The 24,271-nt window shown below is 50.2% G+C and overlaps 1 protein-coding gene across 1 annotated transcript in view; it reads right to left on the reverse strand.

The window, feature by feature from the left end:
* Positions 1–24,271, reverse strand: part of LOC144151596 (uncharacterized) — a 71,179-nt gene that overhangs the window by 46,761 nt on the left and 147 nt on the right. Inside the window, exons 2-3 of the mRNA XM_077682705.1 lie at positions 24,127–24,190; positions 1,488–1,725 (exon numbers count right to left, since the gene is read on the reverse strand). Of these exons, the coding sequence (XP_077538831.1) occupies positions 1,488–1,697 (210 nt within the window). The 5' untranslated portion in view covers positions 1,698–1,725; positions 24,127–24,190. The remainder of the gene's footprint in view (positions 1–1,487; positions 1,726–24,126; positions 24,191–24,271) is intronic.

A 24,271-nucleotide genomic window follows, 5' to 3' on the forward strand; every position in this document is an offset into this window, starting at 1 on the left:
CATGGGCTTTTGCAGTAAGGAAACCGACAGCCCCATGTTTGTGCGCAAGAATATAACCTTAGTCCTTGCAAGTTTCATTCCGCTAATTGACTATGAAGTACGCTCAGTGACAAATTACAAACAATCGTGTTTTGTTTCGCATACTCGTTGCCCTGTGGCCATCTTCACTGGCCTTCCTTCTTCGCAGAGTGGAGGGGCACAGATTCTTTTAAAGCCTGTAATGTTTCTCTTCTTTTAACAGTGACGTGTGCTTGCCTTGCTTCATGCTCCGGGACACTGAGATGAAGCTGTCTTGAGGAGCAGCCATTGACATTGCGGCACTCACAAAGGTGGTTTGCAGTGCACGTTTAAATGTGTTGTTAGGACTTGGAAAGGGAGCCGCGAGCAAGGGCAATGCAGGGATGATTTCGTCACGCGATGAACGCATGCAGAGCAGGGTTTATGAACAAAGCTAATCTTTCATGCGTTACGTTGCCTCACATAGAGTTCTTCCTTTTTTGATAGCTGACATGAAGATCCGTAAAAATTTCCTTTACGTGTCTTTTTTATAACAAAACATATTGTACTAATCATGCAGTTTGTCCAAAAATATAGTTACACTACCCTAATTACACTGTACAATAAAGTGCTTGTGGTTGAAGTCACCACACGAGGCGGAAGCTGCCCTCATATGATATATAAACAAAGCTAAGAGCAGCAGGACAGCTTCTTTGTGCGTCTTTTATGCCACATAAAAGGTCTGAAAAAGCTTTTATGCAAGCCTTTCATTTTTCTTCAAGCAACAGTTACTGAAGCATGTTTAATAAGAAATTACAAATTTCAGTTTTCTAATTAAAAGTCGTTCAACATCTGCTTTTCTTTATACCTGTTTGAACAAAATCATTCTGCAGTTTGTATTCGCTTCAAAGGCAAAAATTACTATTCGCGCACCACTACTTTTTATATATTTGTACAGGTCACACCTAAAAAACTCATCAATATCTCAACGTGCATGCATGTTGTGATATTAAAACACTTCAATGGTCAAAAACAATAGCTTATTGGTTTATTGAGACCAATAGCTATTTTGGTATCGGTGTGTAGATGCTTTGGTTTATAGGACTAGGCCTATAAAACAATGTAATTAATTGCGTAGGTACATTAGCCTGGGCTTATCCACCAATTTTTTCCAATGCTCTCTGGGCACTGCCATTCTCACATTGGTGCCCTGCCATGCGGGCATTCACCCTGGGGGACTGCAGGGAGAGCAGCCGCCCCCACTGCCGTCTGTCACGTTGGGCTGCATACTGTGCAGGTGTTTGTTTGGGTGCTTAATTTGGTTTCGAAATGGGAAAGCGCTCTTATTCGACGTCAGCAATCCACAGTTTAACGGTGTAATACGTACGACAGGGCGTTCAAGGCGGCCAAGTCTGGGTGTGCCGCCGTGCCACTCTTGCTGCAGCTGCTCAAGAGGGCATTTCTGGCCCCAGGCGGTGTTCCACGCTCACCTGGATGGTCTGCTGCTTCACCAGGGTGGAGGGGCCCTCACAGGGGAGGCCCCCCTCCCCCCCTTTGGTGGCCCGCACCACCAACAGGTCCCAGCCGGGTTGCGCATCCCTGACGCCCACCTCCAGTGCCCCGTCCGTGTAATCGATGCTCGGGGAAAGCAGCGGGCCTCCGGCCACCAGGGTCAGGGTGAGCACCGTCACCCGCAGCATGACTCCCTCGCACAGGGTGGGCCACACACTGCGTCAAGAAAGGGGGGACACTCACACAGAGCACCTCCAAGGTCCCACCACGGCCGGAGATGAACTAGAAACAAGCATCCTCACGCTAGAGTTCGGAAGAAAGTGCGTGACCCCCACCAGTTGGGCACGGAGTGGCTCTGAAAATAAGTTAGGGCTGGCAGGGACCGGCACAAGTGCTCCAAATGAAATCGGACCGCTAACACGTACCAAAGATAAAAGTGCACAGCACAACACAAAGTCACAGAGGAGGAGGTGATACCGTCTGGTGTTAGAGAACAGAATGCGTGGAGAGGCTGGGATGGGATATGCAGCGCACCTCAAACACCACGTCAGCTTGCCATGTTTAGGTCTGGGGACAAGATCGGTGTGCCCGGTGGCTGATGTGAAAGTCCCTGCGGCCCACGGGGCGAGCTCCTAAGGCCTATAGAAACGAAAGACCCCGAGGCTCTTCCCACAGCCCCACGGAGTCTATAGGCAGTACAAACTCCCTTTTGACCAATCGGGCAAGCAGGGAGGTTCCTGGAAGCAGGAACAGCTGCGAGACGGCAAGAGAAGGGAAAGGCGCGATGCCCCTCCAAGCTAGGGAGCTTGTGGATTATACGGCACTTTTTAGACGCCGACCACAAGCTACCACGTAGGGAGGGGTGACTACAGTCCCCTCAAAGGCCAACTTGCTTCCCCACTGGGAAGACCCTTGTGGGGCACTGTGATTTGATGCATTAGATTTAGGTTGCGCTCGTCCATGGAGCTCTATTCTCAAAGGCCACGAACCCTGCCAGTAGGGAGGCCACTGCATGCCCACCAGGCGGTTTGTGCCAAAAGCTCCCACTTTGCGAAGCTTTCACGTACTCAAAATTATTTACACAATCACAGTATCACATTACTGCGCAATTATCTCGGATACCACAGAACTGCAACACAATATGGCCTGTAAATGAACCAGATGTGTGGACAAGTAACCGTGTGTGGGTGTTTAATGTACAAGGGCGTCTGTGGCCAAGGAGCGCCAGAACCATTTTGTGTGGTCATTCCGTGTGTTCTTTGTGGCTAAACTCGGCATGGAATGAGTGTTGCGGTAATGAAAATGCTGCTTCTGTAGCTGAACAGGGCCCTTAATTCAAAACATTACACTGATCATAATGACGAATGAACGTGCCAATGTCAAGGTGTAAAGAGCACCAGAAGCCCCAATACACGCCCCTTGCTCAAACAAGCGCTGGGAAGGTCTGGCTCACATAAGGAGGCCCTCAGTATGGCCTCGCTTCTAAGGGGGTCGGAGGTTTTGCTCAGTACAGGACAAGTGTTAGAAATTCTGTCATAAATGTATGGCAAAACACGTTCAGTTCAAAACATTGGTTCATCACATAAACACAATGAAGGGTTTAACGGAATATGATGCTTGTAAAGTACAGAAAAGTGCCGTCATCTTGCAAGTTCTAAGCATTACACTGCACTAAAATGTTGTTCAGTCGTTCGCAGCACCTATCACATCTTGTTGTACGTGCGTCATTTAGAAAGTAAGAGTGTGGGGCCTATTTTAAGTATGCAAATGTATACCTCAACGAATATGCTGTTTTTATACAGCAGAGCTGTTTCGCTTACAGTTCCACCCTATAGTGTTACCACAAAAAATATGAAGAAAACTACTGAGCACAAGTGGGCGTGTGCCTTGTGAAGAGTGTCCGGCGTCGTCCAGTCTTGCGCTTGGGCTTGCACAACGTGATGGGCTTGCAGTAACAATACCAAAAAAAATACCAAGTGCACGTGAGCGTGCCCTTGTGAGGAGCGCCCAGTGCCGGCCAGCTCAAACTTCGAGAACACTCTGCCCAGCGCACGTGGTGTGCTCTCTCCTTTACCCTTCTACGCGCCAATTCACGTGCGTTTGCGCCTGAAGTGGGGAGCACAAAAGGCGAGTTTTTCGAAGCCGGAGGCACGTGAGGCTGCGCGTGAGCTGACGTGCTCAACATCGGCTCCGCAGTTAGTGGCAAATTAGCAGTGCCAATTCGTGTGAAGAGCTAATCTGTTATTCCCAGCGTGTTCGGGATGACGCAAGGCATCGACTGACACCAATATCGACTAAGGCAAGTGCTTTTTCGTCGATTTGTGGAACTTTGAAGCCATCGAACGGCGCTAGGCCTAGGCGTGGCCGCCGAGGTTCGGCCCTGCGCCGCGCCGGTCGGGGTTGGCTCAACCTTCGAAGATGACAAGTTTAGACGCAGAAATGGAGCCGCCCATTCCATCTACTAGCATTTTCGGCAAGATGAGCGTGCAAGTGGAGGGCGAAGACATTTCGCCGGAGGCAATGAACGAGGCAGGATGGAAAGTTGCCGGTGACCGGCTCGCCCGTAGCCAGCAACGAGAGACCGCTTCTGTAACAGACAAGAACGCTACCGCGGCTAGGAAAGCGGCAAATATTGCAAGAAGAACAAGGTCATCAGCAATCAAAGCGGCGAGAATGCCAGCGTTACCCAGGGATAATATCAAAATCGTCATGAGGTCGAGAGGCGGAATCAACGTGGCCAAGTTAGGCCTGGTCGAAGTGACCGCGGCCGTTCACGTAGCGGCGGGAACCGCCAAGGAAACCGAATACGAAGACACCCTGTGCGTAAACGCGCAGCAGAATATCATCGTGATCTGCACAGCACAGGAAGAAAGAGCCAGCCGCTACAGCCAAGTCAAAGAGATCGCAGTGAGAGGGCAGAAGTACGAGGTGTGGGCCTACAGAACCGCCCCACATGACACGACCAAGGGAGTCATCAGAGGAATCCCGACAACCGAAACTCCCGAGGACATCGATGAAAGGGTGGTCAACCGACGCAACCCGCTGGCGCTAGGAACCAAGAGAATAGGAGAGACGACGATGGTCATCGTCGTCTTCAAGGGAACGAAGGTGCCAAACTACGATAGGTACGGATCGGCGCTGCTACGATGCTCTTTGTACTGCAAGAAGGTGGACGTGTGCTACCAATGCGGTCGAGTAGGCCACCGAAAAGACGTGTGCCCAAACCCGAGCGAAAAACGATGTCCGGGATGTGACAAGCTTGCCCCGGGGGAAGAACACCCGTGCAAGCCGAAATGCAAGCTATGCGGCGGAGAACACGTGTCGGGCGACAGGTCCTGCAAGGCGCGCTTCAAAACGCCCTACGTGGTCAGGAAAAGACAATGGGAGCGGCGCCTCGCGTCCGCAGAAGAGGAGCGGCTGCCGCTGGAGCTAGATTTCCCGGAACTGAACCCCGCAAGAAAGGCGAGGTCCCCATCCAGGGGGTCCTCGGAATCTAGAGGTAGATCACCCTCCAGCGGCGGCATTCTACGGAGGCAAAGTCGGAGTCCCAGCGTCACGCGAAAGGGAAGGTCTCCGTCGAGGGAGCGCGTGAGCTGGGCGGACAAGGCCAAGAGTACAAGGAGGACCGGCGAAAAAGAGCCCAAGAAGCAGCAACAAAAGCAGAGCAAAGAGAACGAAGCCATGGAGACCCTTCGAGAAGAGAACAGGGAACTGCGTAGAATGCTGGAAGAGATGAAAAAGACCATACAGAGCATGACGGAAACCAATAACCTGGTTGCTACCCCGAGCCCCCCGGTCGCGGCGACGGCAGAACCCCCGCCGAAAGCGCAGCCGATGGATATAACGAGCGACGTCCCGGAACCCAGAGAGCCGGCCATAAAGAAGAGAACGGTGGAAAAGCGCGCCACCCAGGAGATTAGTAGCATCGACGCCGGCATGGAAGAAAGAATGAGCGGCATCGAGGCGCGCATGGACGACAGATTGAACAAGCTGGAAGCGAAAATGGAGCGGATGTTCGAGACGATAAAGGCGGCCATCGCAGAGAAGAGCAGGCTGGACCACGAGCCGTTCGTAAAAATAGAGGGGGCCGTCCAACACCTACAGAGCCACATGCAAGCAGTTATCCAATATCAGGACCCGCGCAGCGCACCGCAGGGAGGCATCGCTAGAACGGAACAAGCATGGACCCAGAACCAACAGTGATCATCTGGCAGTGGAACTGCCGCGGCCTGGAAAGGAAGTGGGCGGTACTACTGCAGCACGTCGAGAACAGCAAGAAGAAACCGGACGTGATATTACTGCAGGAAACACTGGCGACGCATCGGCCGCTCCACGGCTACAGAGCGATCTGGTCCGACGAGAAAGACAGCAGGGGACTGTGCATCATGACCAAAAAGGAGCACACTATGCTGGAAATTCAACTACAAAATGTCGCAGTCGACCACGCAATCGCCGAGGTGGTAATTGGCAAGAAGAGGAAAGAGAGCGTCTACGTCCTCAACGTGTATAGCAACCCGAGCAAGCGCAAACAACGCTTCAGGGCACTCTTGCACAGGGCGAGCTCGCAGGCAAACGGCTCCAAGCTGCTGGTCTGTGGCGACTTCAACGCCGCTGACCAGTCCTGGGGGTACGCCAAGAGCAACGCGAAGGGCAGGAACCTGGCGCAAGACGCGATCGACAACGGATACGTCCTCGTCACAGACCCCGCCAACCCGACAAGAACGCGAAACTCGGTATCCAGGGATACTACTCCCGACCTCACTTTCGTCAAGAACGTTGCAGCGGAAGACGTCGTGTGGAGAAACACGGGGACGGACTTGGGCAGTGACCACATGATCGTGGAAACTACGATTCGAATGAAGGGGGCTCAAGCGGCACAGACGCGAAAACACACGTGGATCGATTGGGAAGCGTTCAGGAAGCAGAGAAATGAAAGTGCGGAGGGAGATCAACAGATAGAAGACATCGGGGCCTGGATGGAAAGAATCACCGGTGACGTCAAGGCAGCCACGAGAGAGATCGAAACGGACGACCAGGTAGACGGCATGGACAGCAGACTGGCCCATCTTATCGAAGCTAAGAAGTCCATACAGGAGAGGTGGACGAAGCAAAGGCTAAATAGGAGGTTGCGAAAGAAGGTCGCTGAACTTAACCGCAAGATAGAGGAGCACTGCCGCACGCTCGGCAGCCAAAAATGGGACGAGATATGCAACGCGGCAGACAGACAACTGCACAACGGAAAGACCTGGAATCTGTTCCGGCATCTTCTGGACGCGACAAAGACCAAGTCTCACCAGAGGGACAGGCTGGCGAAGATCATACACGCGGAAATCAAGGAGAAGGGAACGGTGGCGGTGGAAAAGAAGCTTCTGGAGAAGTACATTCCCACCACGCAGAAGGTCTTTCACGGAGGCTATCTCGGAATACCCAACGAGAAGCTAGATAGAGAAATTAACGTAGAAGAAGTGCGCACTGCCCTGCAAGAACTCAACAGCAGGTCGGCGCCGGGCCCGGACCGCGTACCGAACAGGGCGCTCAAGAACCTTGACGACGCATCTATCGAGGCACTGACTAAATTCTTCAACAAGTGCTGGAGAACGGGAGTCGTGCCGAAGGAGTGGAAGCACTCGAAGATGATCCTGATCCCCAAGCCAGGCAAGCCGCCGAGCACAGACAACCTCCGGCCCATTTCGCTCACGTCATGCGTGGGCAAAGTATTGGAGCATGTATTGATGGCGCGATGGCAGGACTACCTGGAGGACAACGACCTCTATCCCGACACCATGATTGGTTTCCGAAGACACCTGTGCACGCAGGATGCTATGATCCAGCTGAAGCACCTAATCGTTGACAGGGACTCCCGGGACTCGAGGGCCATAATGGGTCTCGATCTGCAGGGAGCTTTCGACAACGTCAACCACTCGGCGATTCTAAGTCAAGTATCGAAGCTGAACATGGGAAAGAGAACCCATGCGTACATCAGAAGCTTCCTGACGGGTCGGACGGCAGAGATCACCGCGGGTGACATTGCAACGAATGTCAAAGAGGTCGGGAGCCGAGGCACCCCGCAAGGGTCCGTGATCTCGCCGCTCCTATTCAATCTAGTTATGATCGAAGTCGCCAAAAGACTCGCGGAGGTGGAGAACGTCGGTCACACTATATATGCTGACGATATCACCCTGTGGGTCGAGGGCGGCAGTGATGCTCGAGTGGAAGAGGCCCTGCAGCAAGCGGTGAGAGTAGTCGAGGACAGCCCGGAGGGCACAGGCCTGAAATGCTCACCGACCAAGTCCGAGCTGTTGTTGTACAGACCCAAGGAAGGCACGCGCGCCGAGAGAAGGGAACGAGAAGAAATCGCGGTCTACACCAAAGACGGCTCAGTGATCCCCAGGGTATCAGACATCCGCGTCCTGGGCATGCTCCTCAACGAACGCGGAAACAACGGAAGTACGGTGGCACGGGTCGTCAGCAAGGCGGCCAATGCCATCAGACTTATCAAGAGAGTGTCAAACAAAAAGAGGGGGCTACGCGAGGAGAACCTCACAAGACTCGTTCACTCTTTCGTAATGAGCCACATCACGTACGTGGCCGCCTTCCACAGGTGGAAGAATGGCGAGAAGAATAAGTTGGAAGGGACCATCCGAAAGGCATACAAGGCGGCCATCGGGGTACCCGAGTCTACAAGCACCGGGAGACTGCTCAGCCTAGGCATCCACAACACCCTAGATGAAGTGATTGAAGCTCAGAGAACGGCACAGCTGGAGAGACTGGCAACAACTAAGACTGGAAGGAGAATCCTCGAACGGCTGGGGCTTCGATACCACGAGCAACAGGGAGTCAAGATGCCGATCCCGGACGAGGTCAGGGGCATGATCCGGGTGGATGCGATCCCGCGTAACGTGCACCCCGACTACAACGAGGGCAGACGAAAAGCGAGGGCCAAGGCACTGGCGGAACTACACGCCGGAGACGCGGGTGCCCGCTACGTAGACGCAGCCGAGTACGAGAACGGAAGCGGTTTCACCGTAACCGTGGTCGACGCCGAAGGCAACGTCAGGGCGGCGGCCAGCACGAGAAGCGACAAACCAGAAGAAGCTGAGGAAGTGGCCGTAGCACTGGCCCTTAAAGACCTAGGATGCACCACTGTTCTCAGCGACTCAAGGCAAGCGGTCAGGAACTTCGCACGAGGAAGGGTCTCCCGAGCTGCGGAGAAAATCCTGAGAGGGGCGCCAACAATCGTGGAAAAGAAGAAAATCAAGTGGTTCCCGGCACACGCAGGAGAGGTGTCGGACGTCAGTGCGAACCACAACGAAACCGCACACGCCCAGGCGCGCGAACTAACAGGCCGCGCCGGGCCAAGCGGGGAACGCCCGTGGCACAGCACGAGAGACAGAATGACGGGATACAAGGAAATAACCCAGGCTTATCGACTCGCGAGACGAACGCTCCCACCGCCCTGCAAAGGGCTGAGCAGAGAACAAGCAGTCGTGTACAGGCAGCTCCAGACAAGAACGATCATGAGCCCGTCCCTAATGCACAAGATGTTCCCGGAGACGCACCCAGACGATACGTGCAGGGTGTGTCGTAAAGCCACCGCGACCCTCGAGCACATTGTCTGGGACTGTCTCAACTTCCCGGAAGAATCCATGACAGGAAGACTGCCACCCGCCTTTGAGGAGACGAAGCGATCCGATGACCAAGACCTCCAAATCCAGGCCGTCCAGCGGGTCCTCGTAGCGTTGACCAGGCAGGAGCCCGAGCGACCCGATGACGGGAAGCGAGGAGGCTCAGGCCTGGCGGCGACGGCGAGGGCGACTCCGGCCAAGTCTGAAGTCTTAGTGTAAGGCTTTAACCGCCGGCCCAATAAAAGTTTTTACAATCCAATCCAATTCGAAGCCGGTTGCCGTGGGTTCTAATGCGTGCTAACGCAGTCCACTTTGGGAAAGGTGTGCACACCTTCATGCAATGCTCAGTGAAATTGGAGCAGGGGTTGCTCGCACCCGGTAAGAACTTTAAGCAATCAAAGCTCACTGCATTTTTTTCCCCTGAAAAAGTTTTCTTTCACTGAACACATTGTGTTCTGATTCCTAGCAGTTGTGGCGCAACTAAAGATCAAATTGCTGAGCTTTTCTCGAGTAGTCGCTTATATCGAAATAATGCTTATAACGAAATATTTCGCTGTCCTTCTGGCCGGGGGGCCCCAGCACTCCACCGGGGAAATATAAACTTTCCGCCCATGCCCCACAATCAATCTGTCTTTGGATAAACTGCTCCAGCATTCTCTGCTCGACATCCTGCCGTGTAGTTCAGGAAATGAACACTAAACGGCGCCCCTGTCCTGTTGCATATATTGCAAAGCGAAGTGGTACAACAGCATATTCCGGCAATGTTATATGCAGTTGACATTGTTCTTTCAGATGATAACCAGAGCGCTATGCAACAGCTCATAAATATTCGTGGCCAGGAAGCCACAGACCCCAGGTTAAATTTTAGCACTGAAAAATAGGGACTGCTGGCAGCCCAATACGCCCTCACGCTACATCAGCAAAACTGGGCTACCTTTTGTAACAGCTTGCAAGGAACGCTTGGAACTACAAAGACATGGCACATACTGCGATCGCTTCTCGGGGACAAACCCTCCAAATCTGCCACGGCACATCACCTCAAACGTTTGCTTCACAACTACCCCGGACCCCAAGACCAGCTACTCTCCGATATCAAAACCACCCTATTTGGGCCGCCCCCTTCTTCTACAATAGGTCATCCAGACTACTCAGGGGCCCCAAATCCCACCCTAGATGCCCCTTTTACAATTCAAGAACTTCAAGACGTCCTGGCCAAGCTCACCCGCAACACCACTCCCGGCCACGACCGCATCAATAACAAAACCCTGCGTAACCTCGACAACGACTCTCTCCAAGCACTACTCGACTTTTTCAACTCGCAATGGACCCAAGGCACTGTTCCAGCCCAGTGGCGACATGCGGATATAACACTTGTCCCGAAACCTCACAAACCGCTCTCCATTAATAATCTCCGCCCGATCTCCCTGACATCATGTCTAGGCAAGCTTTACGAACACCTCATTCATACTCGCCTTACAGCCTATCTTGAAGACAACAACCTAGTCCCGCATACGATGATTGGTTTTCGAGCTCACCTTTCAACGCAAGACATCCTGCTCCAAATCAAAGAAGAGGTTCTGGACCATCTCAGCACATCCACCCCACGAGCCATCCTGGCTCTAGACGTCAAAGGAGCCTTTGACAATGTCTCCCATGCTGCCATCTTAAAGAACCTACAAAGCACCAATTGCGGCCTCCACACCTACAACTACGTACGTCAATTTTTAACTGGCCGGACAGCTACGATCGGAATCGGTGACCTCCGTAGCTCTGCTTTCCACCCACCACCCAAGGGCACGCCACAAGGCTCAGTAATATCCCCACTCCTCTTCAACGTCGCACTTCTCGGGTTACCACCAGCTCTTGACTCTCTTTCTCACATTCACTACGCACTCTACGCCGACGACCTCACCATCTGGACTATTGGTGGATCAGTAGGCGACCAGGAAGACTCACTCCAGCAAGCAATCAATGCCACTCTCACCTATTTGACAACCTGCGGACTTACTTGCGCCCCGGAAAAATCGTCTCTACTCGTTCTCCGCGCCCGCTCTCGTGGCAGACGCCCACCTCCACCGCCTGAGCCCTCACTCACCATACAGGGTAAACCCGTTCCCAAGGTGACCGTTCTTCGGGTACTAGGACTTCAAATTCAACAAGATGGGGCTGGCCACGCAACTCTCACCCAACTGCAAACCACCGTAATGCAACTAGTCGGCCTCATTCGACGAATCACCCACCGCCGTCAAGGCCTTAAGGAGCGCGACACTGTAAGCCTTGTACAGGCTCTCCTAATAAGTCGCATAACATACGGCACGCCGTATCTCACACTAAAACCTGCTGAAAGTAATAAATTAAACGCCCTCATACTGAGAAGTTACAAAATGGCACTTGGGCTACCTATCACCACGTCAACAATCCGTTTCCAACAACTCGGGGTTCACAACACCCTTGAGGAGCTCATCGAGGCGCATCTCACCAGCCAAAAAGAACGCCTCCTCCTGACAACCACCGGTCGCTCAATATTAAGTCGTCTCGGCTATCCGCTCCCCCCAACGGAACATACTCTTCAACGCATTCCACCAGCTATCCGTCGTCACATCACTGTCTCCCCTATACCCCGCCATATGCACCCAACGTATAACCAAGGCCGCCGCAAGGCGCGGGCTGCCCACCTCTACGTCAAGTACGGATCTCGGGACGACACTCGATACGTGGATGCCTCTCCATACTCCTCTCACTCAGCCCACACGTCAGCCGTTGTCGACTCCACAGGAAGTCTTGTGAACTCAGCTACCACCCCTACCAACAACATAACAACAGCAGAAGAACTTGCAATCGTCTTGGCCGCCCACACCGATCTAGAGTACGTGACGATCCTGACAGACTCCCAGACCGCTTGCCGCCACTACCAAGCTGGACGAATCTCGGCCCTTGCCCTCCGCATTCTTGCCCAACGAACAGCGCCAATTCCCGATATCCGCATCGTGTGGACACCGGGTCACACGGCTCTCCCTGGGAAGGAGGCGGCCCACGCCTCTGCCCGCGCCCTCATACCCCGGGCACCCACGGGAGCCGACGACCCAAGTGCTTCTCCGCCCATACCCCTCCGCTACGCTGACATCCTTGCCCATTTACGCCGACAACGCCAGCACTTCTCTCCACCCCATCCGAACCTTCCCAAGACCGACGAGTGCATCTTACGACGGCTGCAAACCAACACCTTTCCTCATGGCACACGCCTTCATGCTATGTATCCTACACAGTACTCTCCAAAGTGCAAACACTGCCCATCCCCATGCACCCTATACCACATGGTGTGGGAGTGCCACCTAACCCCAACTCTACTCCCCCTTCCCAACCCAACCCCTGAGCAGTGGGAGGGCCAGCTGGCTAGCGGCGACCTGGGTGACCAGCAACAGCTGATATCCCGGGCGCAACTGGCCGCACGTGCCCAGGGCCTCCTGGACTGAGGACGCCCCCCACAAGAGAGGAACGGCTCAACTAACTCCGTTCCAGCTCAATAAAACGTTTTCACCACCACCACCATGCTGGTTTTCCAATGACACTAGCACTGACGCTGTGTCAATCAAGCATGGCGAATTACCCATAGTCAATAAGTATAAATATTTGTGAGTGTGGATAAACGAAGAAGACCTCTACTGAAGAACTCACGAGGAGCAACCTAAGAATACAGGAAAGCGAAACGCTGCTATAATAAGGAATAGAGCTCTGTTAGGGTATGACAAATATGAAGCATTGAGAGGAATGTGGAAAGGAGTTACGGTTCTGGGCCTCACCTTTGCGAATGCCGTACTCCGTTTAAAATCAGACGCTGCATGCCTTGAAGTGAACTAGAGAATGGTAGGCCGTTGGGCCTTAGGAGCGAATGGTAAAACAACAAAGCAGTGCAGGGTGATATGGGCTGGGCGTCGTTTGAAGTTCGAGAAACTCGGCGTAAAATATGTTTTGAGAGCAGGCTGAGGGCAATGAGTCGACGTAGGTGGGCAGCTAAAGTTTTTAGGTAACTACATATGAAAAGCATGCGCACGCAGTGGCTAAGGAATACTAGAAGGCTAACGATGAAATACGGAAAGAACAGTGGAGATTAAAAGACAGACAAGGCAACCAAAAAAGGAGCAAGACAGATAGAAACGAATAAATGGAGAGAAAAACTGGAAGGTAAACGTCGTTAGCACTCGTTAGAAATGTACAGGGCAGATAAATTGGACATCACAAACAAAAATTTCTACGATAATTCCAAGGGCAGCGCTTTGCTTTTTGAGGCTTGAGCAGGTTGCTTGCGAACTAAGAGCTTTGCGGGGAAGTATACATAAAATGATGGGGCATGTGTGGTCTGCGGTAAAGAAACAAACTATGCGGCACATAGTGTTGGGATGCAAGTGTATCGACCCAAGTCTACATGAGGGAAATATTAGACTTCCAGAAGAAGCCCCAGGATTTTAAAGGTAGCGCAGAGGGAGTTAACCTTAAGGCTCTTGAGGCGACGGAACGAAGATTAGAATGCTGGTGGACAACGAAAAAGCAGAGGTGAATATTGCTTAGGACAGCTACCACCTGTAACAGAAAAAAAGTATTTTGTGACTGCCCTAAGAGCAGCGCTAGTGTTAAACGAAGAGTGTAAAACTTGGATACGTTAGTTTAATTTGTAAAATGACACGTCATTACCCCGTTACAAAGGGATACCACTAGCAATCATCATCATCATCAACAACGGTAGCTATAAGTAGGGAAGCGCTTGAGTCAGGTCCGCAGTTAATGGGCGGGGCTTAGGCAGGAGGGGCTCAGTGGTGACGTCCCCTAATTTGCGCTTTTTATGTTTGTTTTAGGAGAAGCGGCGGCGCGGAATCATGGCGGCATCTCGAGAAGATGGCTCGATGCCATAGAGGATGCTCCATGCACTGCGGGCACCACTAAGTTCCAAGATGTTTTTGTGTGTCCGTCTTGTTTCAGCTGATCAGTTGGGGATTTCCGTCGACGTCAGCATACGTGCGTGAAGTGGGTGATGCGTTAGTGCCCGGTGGACAGCACGTGCGTTCGAAGATGCGTTTGTGTGTGTTTTCGTGTTGTTATTTGATCAGTTGGTGCGTGCCTGGAGTGCACATAGGTTATGCACGAGGGCAACAGCTTTGAACATTTTTTTTTTTTTTCTGTGAAAGTTGTGCGGTGATGTGCCGCACCTATGACGTGTGTTTCTTCGTCTGCCCCGTTTAAGCTCATCAAATTGGTGCTTTTAAACTGGGTGATGCGCTAAGGCACCGCTTAAACTTTTTGAACTCCCGTGCGAAGTATTGCGAAGCTCGCTCCAGCAGTGTGCAATTCTGATTACTACCCTTTTACCCCTGAAGGAAAAAAAACAGTTCGCAGTGGTTTGTTTACGTGCAATATTTATTTATTTATTTATTTATTTATTTATTTATTTATTTATTTATTTATTTAAATAAATAAATATTATTTAAATAAATAAATATCGTCAGTAGACTGAAGGAAAAGACAAAATCGCTACACTAGTTTCCTTTCTGCGGTAGATGTCGTTATACATGCTGTTAGCAACCGACGGGAATGCGACTATGTTGAAACAATATGCTAAAAGACACAAGTGCAGTGTAGTGCACGTTCAGTTAATCTCCAGAATTAAAACAATCAGCGGTTCTCTTTTATTACATATAGACTGCAATGCACACAGAAAACCATTAAGGGAAAGCAGCAATATGTACTCTTCATTCATGTGGATATGTACAGCACTTAAATACTGGCGCGTTCCACACATGGACGGAAACAAATTATGTGCACTTTAGAAGTGTCACTTTCAGCAATGTCTAATGTGTGCCCCATGCCTGAAATCATCACGATGGCGGGGGGAGGGGGGGTAGATACCTTTAAAACGCGTGACGCATTTTAAACAAGAGTTCACGTAACTACATTTTGAATAACACTGTATGTTATTATGATGGGATGAAAGTGGATGGGATGAGGCATTTATTTAATGATAGAATCGCCATGTTATAAGGAATATAGTGAGCCTAGGCATACGTTAACAAAAGTTAGTTGTCAAATTAATATGTGACATTTAAATTGCTATAGGGTCCGGTCATTTAAAGGAACTACAGGCCGTCCTGAAACATTTCAGTAGAAAAGGTTTGGGAGTGCGTATACGCAGACAGTGTGGGTGTTTATATGCAGGCTTTGAACAAAACAAGCAAGTTGGCTAATGAACACAGCCTTTGTTGCGAAGTAAAACGGAAAAAAATCCTCAGTATTCTTGGATCACCACTCGCGCCAACCGTGATGTCAGCGCTTATATCTTTCGAATGTATATTCGCAGTTTATGCGATCTCATTCGGCATGTGGCTTGACAAAGAGGGTTTAACATTTGTGCGTGTCCCCCGAACGTCTCCCAGCACGCCTTCTAGTACACCAGTGCTCCTTTGTAAAGAAAGCTGAGTTAATTGGTCGGGTTGCATCTTGAACAGCAATAAGAAGCACCTGTATTGTCCCTCTTCCTGTGCCTCGTCTTCTTTGCACTGTTCAAAATGCAGTGCTGTTCGTTCACGGTCAGAAGCAAGGTGTTTCCTGATGACCTGATGGCTTTCCTTAGCAAAGGCCAGGGCCTTTGGCTTGAGCCGCTGTTGGGGTATTTCTGAGCGGCAATCTACTGCACAAAGAAATCGGCTCACTTAAAATGACAGACCTCAAGCCTCTTGATAGCATAATCCAGAGCCAAAGGGCCTGTGCTGTAGAAGACAAAACAAATGTTTCTGTGAGGTTACGGTTCAATGTGATGAGCTTTGAGGTATGCTTAGTCTAGTTGTGACTTCGTGAGGTTCAGGCTGTGCTTCAGTGGGGCCTACTCGGATTTCTCGGTGTCGGGCTCGCATGTCAGATACAAAAGGTTTATTGAGGTAACTTACAGGACGCTGAAGGAATGAAGTGTCAGCATGCCTAAAGACAGTGCAGAAATGTTTACAGGGAATTTTCATTACACTGAAGTCCATGCAGGTACATTCTTGCAGCAACATCTTTATTGTGTTCCAGGCAGATGGCTGTAAGCACACTTGGTACTGTCTAGCTGTACCTGCGGCACCCACATCACCCTCCTAGCACTCCAGTGCAGTGTTCATTCTCGGCATCATCGGCTGGTCTGTCATACAAGTACACTGGGGTATTGCCACTATATGCCCTCTAAAGGGATGGTGATCGCACCACACACCTGCTGTAATCTCGTGGCCTGTCTGGTAGAAATTTCTTTACACGAGCAGAGATAAAAGTAGTCAACGATTTCTGTTTTCCCCGGTTGGTGTTCTGATATTTATTCTTCAAAACTTTTTTTTGGCCCTCTGTACCATTATTTGTGGTAACGACTACATTAAAGTCAAGGCTGTATATGCCCTCACCTACATATCTTTGACGGCCAGCCATTGGAATTTTATGTACGACCTCAGCTTGCTGTTCGAGCACTGTTGCAATAATTGAAGTTATCCGTAAGATAAATTTACGATTTCAGTTCTCAGACAAATAAGTACAGCATCATTTGACTGCACATAGCAGTCCGTTTTTAAGGCATTGGCGCAAAGCTTGCTCCCTATGGGAGTCGCATGGAACAACTTTGAGTTCAGGAAAGCGCTCGTTCATAACATTTGTTTCAGCTTGACTGTAGTCACCATCGAATATTCAAATTAGTGTTTAAAGTCAGTTCAAAGTCAGTATTCTATTCCCCGAACACGAGCTTTAGGTATGCAGGTTCTTGTCTCGTACTGTGATAAAAGCACCAAAGGTCAAGTATCCAAGTGACGTGTTCACAATGAACAAACGAAGCGGCAATGCGTAACTTGCTTTATTAGTAGCCTTTGAGTCATGCAACTGGCCTTATTTGGCATTCCTAGTAGAACATATTCTGGATTTAATTTGGTTTGTCCATTCATTTCATTTATTAGCAGGAAAAAATACACGGAACCATGCCTCAAAGGTAATTACGGAGTTTAGTTGGCGAGAACTTTGGAAACTAGGGACGCACACATACTAGTGTGTGGTGTGTTCTCAAGCAGTCCACTTCAGAATTTTTGAATGCTTATGGACTGCACCTGATCAATGTCTGTGGTCAGAATTTAATTTCGTGTGATTTCATCTTTGTTGTGTAAATAAATAATCAGTGCTGTGGCGTTTGGTAAAGTGCTTCAGACTTGTGATTTTTTCACAACTCGGTATCAAACTGTGTGCACTTTCCAGTCTTGAACGACTCCTGAAGATAATTATCGGAAGCTAGAACACCTGTCCAGGTTATCGCCATCTTTCATAAAATCTTGTAAATTTGGTCTCCTGTGGATCATTATCCACATCGGGATCCATGATTATTAGGCAGTGTACTTGAGTGAGTGAGAAAAAAACATGTAGTTGAGCCAAATATAATAAACAACAAAAAAACGTGTGTGGCCTTTTCCCATTTCAGAAAGCCGTGAGTTGTCGGCTCGTGCGTCCAAATTTTCTTAAATTTCAGGCCGCTTGTCAGCCCGCACTTGCATTGCTACGCGAATGCGAAAGGGCGGGTGGTATGGGCATTCTCAATAACGTTAGGCATTCCTACACGAGGTGGTATAAGCTTCACAAGAGTGGCAGTTTCAGGGGTATTATTACCTGGCATTGATGGGGGGGGGTGTCGTGAAAGCGGCCGCGTGAAGTTTGGAGAAGGTATAGTGGAGGCGGCTGCGAATGTCCGTGTAGTAAGAGAGAATGGGTTGGACGAAGTGAGTCGTATACTCTCGCCGGGCACGCCTGGAAAATAATGTCACGGGCAGCGGTGGAAGTCGTACCTTTCCCTTGGAAGCTGGCGAGCCCAGGAGTACCAGGAGTCTACACTGTTGTTAATGTACTTATATTCCATGAAAATTTATGCTGCAGTATGTATTTTTCGTGGCAAAGCGCTGCAGCAAAACGCCGTGTGGTTTTGTTTTGATTTGTTTACGACGAAGCAATCCCCACTGCGCTCACAGATACGACGAAGAGCAGAAAACACCTAGGAGAAATTTGCTTTTTTGTTGTTGTTTTTTATTTCTTTTGACGTCATGGGCCTTCAGGATCCGCCCATTAAAGGGACCCCGAAAAGCTTTGTGAAGGTGGCAATCAAATGCATTCAGGTGGTAGAACACATAACGGGGGATTTTTGAGCCAAGTGTGAGCCCCATACGTTGTACGGATAATTTGTAAACAATTTTTGAAGATCGCCTTTTTCAGCCGATGAGCGCGACGCCGCAGTTAGCCGACTGCAGCTGACGCAACGGCGACCGCGGCTGACGCCACGGCGAAGGCGCCCCCTGATTCGCCCAACTGCCGGCGAGGTTGGCCGCCGGCGGCGTCACTGTTATATTGGCTTCCGGCTGCTCTCCCTCCTTCCTGCGCGATCCCGAGGCAAAGGCGGCAAAGGCGGGTCCGCAGGGATTGACGCGTGCCTAGGCGCAGGAATGTAGCTAGCGCAGAACGGAAGTCGAGCGTCGCGATGTCACATGGCTATTCCCAGTGTTTTCAGCTGCTTTGAAGGAAGCAGAGAGGGAGGAGGAGTCGATCAGCGAGTGGGGAGAGGTGCATTTAATTGCTTCTGGCGCAGCTAATACTAAATGTAGATCAATAGTTCCAACGGCATTGCATCGCTATATTGGTGCTACGTGACAATACAGGCCTTTTATAACTTCTACAGAAGGCTTTTCTGGGTCCCTTTAACTGCGGACCTCGATCAAGCGCTTCCCCTGTAAGTACAGTGAACTATAGTTCATACCACAAGCTAGGTGCAGCACGGGCCTTCAGGCTCCGTCCATTAACTGCGGACCTCGATCAAGCGCTTCCCCTGTAAGTACAGTGAACTATAGTTCACACTACAAGCTAGGTGCAGCACTGTGGAGGCTACATTGTTGTCAACAGCCCGCCCCCTCAGGGCGCATAACTCCTCGCGAAGGAAGCGACAAAAGGCGCCGGGGCCTTGCGGTTCCACTTGCCGAGAGGGGAGAAGGGAATGTCCTTTCAGGACCCCCTTCACAGCGAGTTAGGCGCCCTCAGTGGGCGCACTGTTGACAACAATGTAGCCTCCAGACTTTTGATAGCTTCGGCCCGCTCCTCTTGGTGTCGTTACGGTTCAAACTAGGGGAGCTGCCCGGGTGTTCGTTGATCTGCGTGCGTTCCGACGTGGGGGTTTGGTGGTCGTGGCGAGTTCAGTCTGCCCTTGTGAATCCGTTGCTGGTGCGGGTTTAGTTATTTTGTGTTCATTGAACTGGAAAATCATCAATGTAGGGTGCGGCGCGTATTATTGGCCTGTGAGTCTTCTTCACAAAGGGAACAAATAAGCCCGGTAATAGGCAGAACCACTGCTGCAAGCCGGGCTGCAATACCGGCCACGTTAACAAGAATTGTGGCCCTAAGGTGGCCCTTTGCAGTGTGCCAAAAGAGGCTTCTCGAAGAGAACAGTGGAAGAGGAACCTCCATCGCGAAAATAAACTGCTGGACAACAACCGCGCTGTGTGCGATAGCCCTCATTCACACAGCCGTTTTTTACCCCCCCCCCCCCCCCCCCCGTCACGTCACCGTCTTTCGTCACGGGCGACGGTTTCTCGGGCGATTTCTCGCTGAAAACGGTGCGACGGTGACAGGAAGCCGAGCTCTATGTTTCCATTCCATCAACGCAACAAGGCCACGTCCAGAGGTAAACCAGCCAATCAGAAAGCAAATTTCTACGACTAAATTTAGCAAAAAGTGAGCACACGTAAAAATTTAAGCCTTTACTTTTCAGATTAAGCATGCCCAATTTTAGGCTAAACTGATCACTAGGCAGGCGACCCTGTACTCTGACGGAGAGCTCCAGTACAAACGCTACTCCGTTACGTTACCGTCGCGGTTTTTTTGACGTGACGGTGCCATGATGGAGAAGGTGACGGCTGTGTGAATGAGGGCTTACACTTCAAGCGGAGCTCCGTCATCCACGATTACGTCCCTGTTGTGCAGGGGCAAGAAGCCCGTATTCCTCGCGGAACGCCACGCTTAGCACCAGATGCTGTGCCGACCATTCTACCTAAACTGCCGCGGGAGGGGCCGTCGAGAAAGGAAACGATCAGCTGGGGAAGAAGCGAAAGCGTCCCCCATTGAAAGGCGTAAAGGGCGTTTCGATAGTACCGAAGGTGGTAGCAGTGAAAACGAGATTGCGCCAAGTGAGCTTTTACAAGAGTCAGTCGGAGACTTTCGCTTGCTACGCTGCGCGACCCGGTCTCCAGTCTTCTAGCACAGAATCCCAAAAGCCAAATTATTTTTTATGTTCTGGACGAAGCATGCACTTCGTAGAGAAAACGACCCAACGTTTTACTGCACAGCTAGGTTGAACTCTAACGTGGAACTAGTATACGAGAAGGTAGTGATGTTCATTCGCATCAGGCCGTCCAAGGAAGTTGATTGTGGCTCTTATGCAATTAAGATTGTGAAGTTTTCATCGCCGTACGGCTTCACGTCGTTGTCAAAGGAGTTAACATGGACAAGTCTGGCCGACGGGAACGAGCCAAGCACCTTAAGATGAGCTCTAACTGAGCAAATAAGGCGGCTGCTTTGCAATTATGCTCAGCCTGGCTTCCACAAAATAAATGTTTGCCTCTGCTCCATTGGGCAGAAAGGGCTTGAGCTTTTGTAGTCTGCTGAATTTTTCTTCGGTACGAGAGGATAGCGCACGTATGCTTAACGGGTATGTGCTCTTACAAGTTATCCGCAACACCTGGTCGCTCCCAAAAACAACAACGAAGGAAGAAAATTTTTTTCTAGAACGAAATAAAACCTACTCTATTACAATGGAACGCGTGCCAAATAATTTTGCGTGCTGGGTTAGTTAGGCTTGTAGAACATCAGCTAAACAAGAAATAAGATTTTGTAAAGCCTTCTACGACAAAATTATTCTGCAGCGCGCAACAGCCGGTTATCTTCCCTTCAGGCGGGTAAGCATCTATAAAAAGCATTTTGCAATTGTTCGAAACCGAGAACACGTACTAAAATCAATATTTTAGAACGGCAAGAGTGGAGGTTAGGTTTGTAATTACATACGAAGTCATCAAGAAGCACGCAAGAGAGCGAACGATATGCACTACGCTTGAGCATCAAGCGCTGCACTCTTTACCCCGCATTCACTGGTGAGAGGCTTCTACCGAATGCGGATCCGCGCTTTTTACTCACGATATTAAAGCGCACAGCATTATAGGGACCGGGCAGCTAGACGGGTGGCGCCACCGCTCGGCGCTCCCCTCGTTAGTGGAATGAGCCGGTGCATTGGACTACACAGCCTCCCGTTGTTTTTGTCGTGTTTGCTTCGGTGCTGTGAATGTTTTGGTGTTGCTGTGAGCGGACATGTGAGATGAAACGAAGTCTAGACAGATGTGTTGGGTTCTTAGATGCAGTAACGGCTACGTAAACTTGTCGGACGCTTCTAAATCTGGGTATCGGCTACAATGGCATGAGTGCTTTTTGTAGCGATCTACGCTTGGCTCCACCCGTTCTGAGTACGAATAAAAGTACTATTATTAGTATTCATTTCTTCTTAAATGTACTAACGGCTACATAAACTGGTTTGACGCTTCTAAGTTTGGGAATAGGCTACCCTGACATGATCGCTTTTGCAGCGCTCTGCGCATGGCTCCGCGCGATCTGAGTAGGAATAAAACTATTAGGAATATTAGAATTCATTTCTACCTCTTTAAATTATCTTCACTGGTTTCAATGACTACGGTTTCCACGCCAGCTTTAGCGCTGGCATACCTCGATACGTGTGCTTTGAAGAGAAAGGCACTTGCGTGCGAGATGAATTACCGTGTAGCCGTAGAAATGTTGCGGCAGTTTGCACTTTCTTTCTGTAACCCTGAGCTTTGTGCCTTCGGTTTTGGTGAGAGACACTCTGACAGCTTGGGAGCCTGAAAGCCGAAGTGGAACTCCCACGTATGTCGTGGTCATTTTCTCAAGAGCCAAAGTTATTAACCGACCCAACAGCCCAACCTACAAACCATCCCTTCTCCCCTTCCCGTTTTACCATCGATAGTTTAAAAATGTGGCAGTGTTAACGTCAGCCGGTGTTCTTTAATGCTGAAGTATTATTTACAGAGTACCTAAAAAAACCGTGTAATGCCTTGTGAACACACCAAAAACGCGCGATTAGTTGCCTCAAATATGGGTGCATCAGCCCAAGTCCTCCGGCACAGACATTTCCGACACGCTGGAAAAAGTTTGGACTTGGAGAGGGATGCATGGAACTTCAAACTTAAACAGCAAAATCATCTAGCCCTCCTGTCTAATAATACGATGGTTGAACGCAAAGCTTTCTTCGTGCGAAATCGAATGGGAAATGGTCAAAGTCAAAGACCCTGCGATCAAAAGACCAAACTGCGTGCTGGTTAGATTCAATGCTCAACAAGCCAAAGTTTAAATTCAGAAGGCAACCAAGGACACACACCAGAAAGCTTTGCGATAAACCATCATCGTCGTTAGACGGAGTAGTGCATGGTTTTTCAAGCGGAGGTGGCAGCTTGTAAACCAACCGCAGCATACAGTTGTGAAACTGAGTACAGGTTTCGGGCACCCTCCTGTCTCGCTTCCTTCAGCCACGCAGGAATTGGTTTTTGAAAAACCATTTACTAACTAGCCAGCAACCATTGCAATTATTGTAAAGCGATTCTTCTCTACGACAAGCAATAACGTTCTACTATCATGCGGTATTTACTCTGTAAACGATTCCCGATGACTGTAGTAAGAGCGTTTCTGTGAAATTAAACACGTTTCAGCCGTAGTTAATGAAGTTACGGAAGCGTCGTCCATCACAATTTCTGTTTTGAGGTAAATCTTAGAAGGCGCCCTCTAACTTTGTCTTTCGCTTGTGCACGGCGCCGTTTAGTCATCAACTGCCAAAGGCCAGCGTCACAGCATTCCTGAATCTGTCGCACACACCGGCTTTGTGGGTGCATTTAGCTGCAATATACTCCTCGATACGCGAAACTGCATGCAGGCATGAAAAAATTGCATGAAGTAACGGACTTTCACTTCTACCTTGACTTTCAGCTTGGCGCATGGAGCGTCGTCTGCTATATGTAAATACTGAATATGGGTGCAAATCACACATGGCATGTCTCGTAAAGGTTACATCCACGGTCAAGATTTACCGATCTGAAAAAAGTCCTTGTGGTTATGTACGCTTTGCAAGCCGCACCGCAGAAAAACGACAGAAAGCCATGCACAATAACGCTGCGCTGACCGCCACCGGCATTCCACTAACGAGCGGTTCGCCACGGGCGGCGCTGTTCGCTGAAGCAACGGTGGTGGTGCCATTCAACGGCCGCCCGGTCCCTATACGCCGGTCCAGCCGTTTGCAGTAATACTTGTGCTGTTCCCCGCATAGAGTTAATACTACTGGTTCCCTGCGAGCCTACGCGACTACGTACGCGGGAGCTTGTTTGTGGCGCCCCTACCACTGTTACGACAGCAGCGCCACCGCAAGCGGCCGTCCTTGTCGACAGGGGCGGCTTCACTCCGCCCGGTCCTCTGAGCACACTACGCTGACCCTATTCTAGTTCACTATACTATAGGTATGGTGAGCCACCATAACGATAAGTTTCAGCCGAGCATTTGGGGAAGAAGGCAGTCATTGGAAGTAACACAGAACATCGGTTCTACAGCGCTAAGGTTTTAAAGAAAAGCGATTGCGATTTCCCTTTATTTTGAATATCCACACACAACAACCCTCATTTCTTCCTCTCCCCACCCTATTCCCGTCGCATGCTCAAACGGCATGCAAATAATTAAGCATGAACCTCCGCGGCTATGACTACTGCAGCCGGTTTAGCATGATCGAGCTCCAAAAGCGTCACCTACAGAACGACTACGGAATAAGGGTAGCATTTTGGGCACATCGGATAATCCGAGCACCACTCAGCGTAAAGGTCAAGGACAATTAAGAGAGAGAATAGGTACTCACATTGTTGCGCTGTACTGTATGCGCAATCGCACTCTATCGACGACACTGGACTTGCGTAGAGATCCTACACATCAAACAGACCGCTCACAAACAACACGCGACTTGTGTTTAAAGCAAGGTTACAGTCAAAGCTTAAAAACCAAGA

This window comes from Haemaphysalis longicornis, unplaced genomic scaffold (assembly GCF_048455015.1).
Source record: "Haemaphysalis longicornis isolate Haplotype H1 unplaced genomic scaffold, Haemaphysalis longicornis Haplotype H1 scaffold_9, whole genome shotgun sequence".
NCBI lineage: Eukaryota > Metazoa > Arthropoda > Arachnida > Ixodida > Ixodidae > Haemaphysalis > Haemaphysalis longicornis.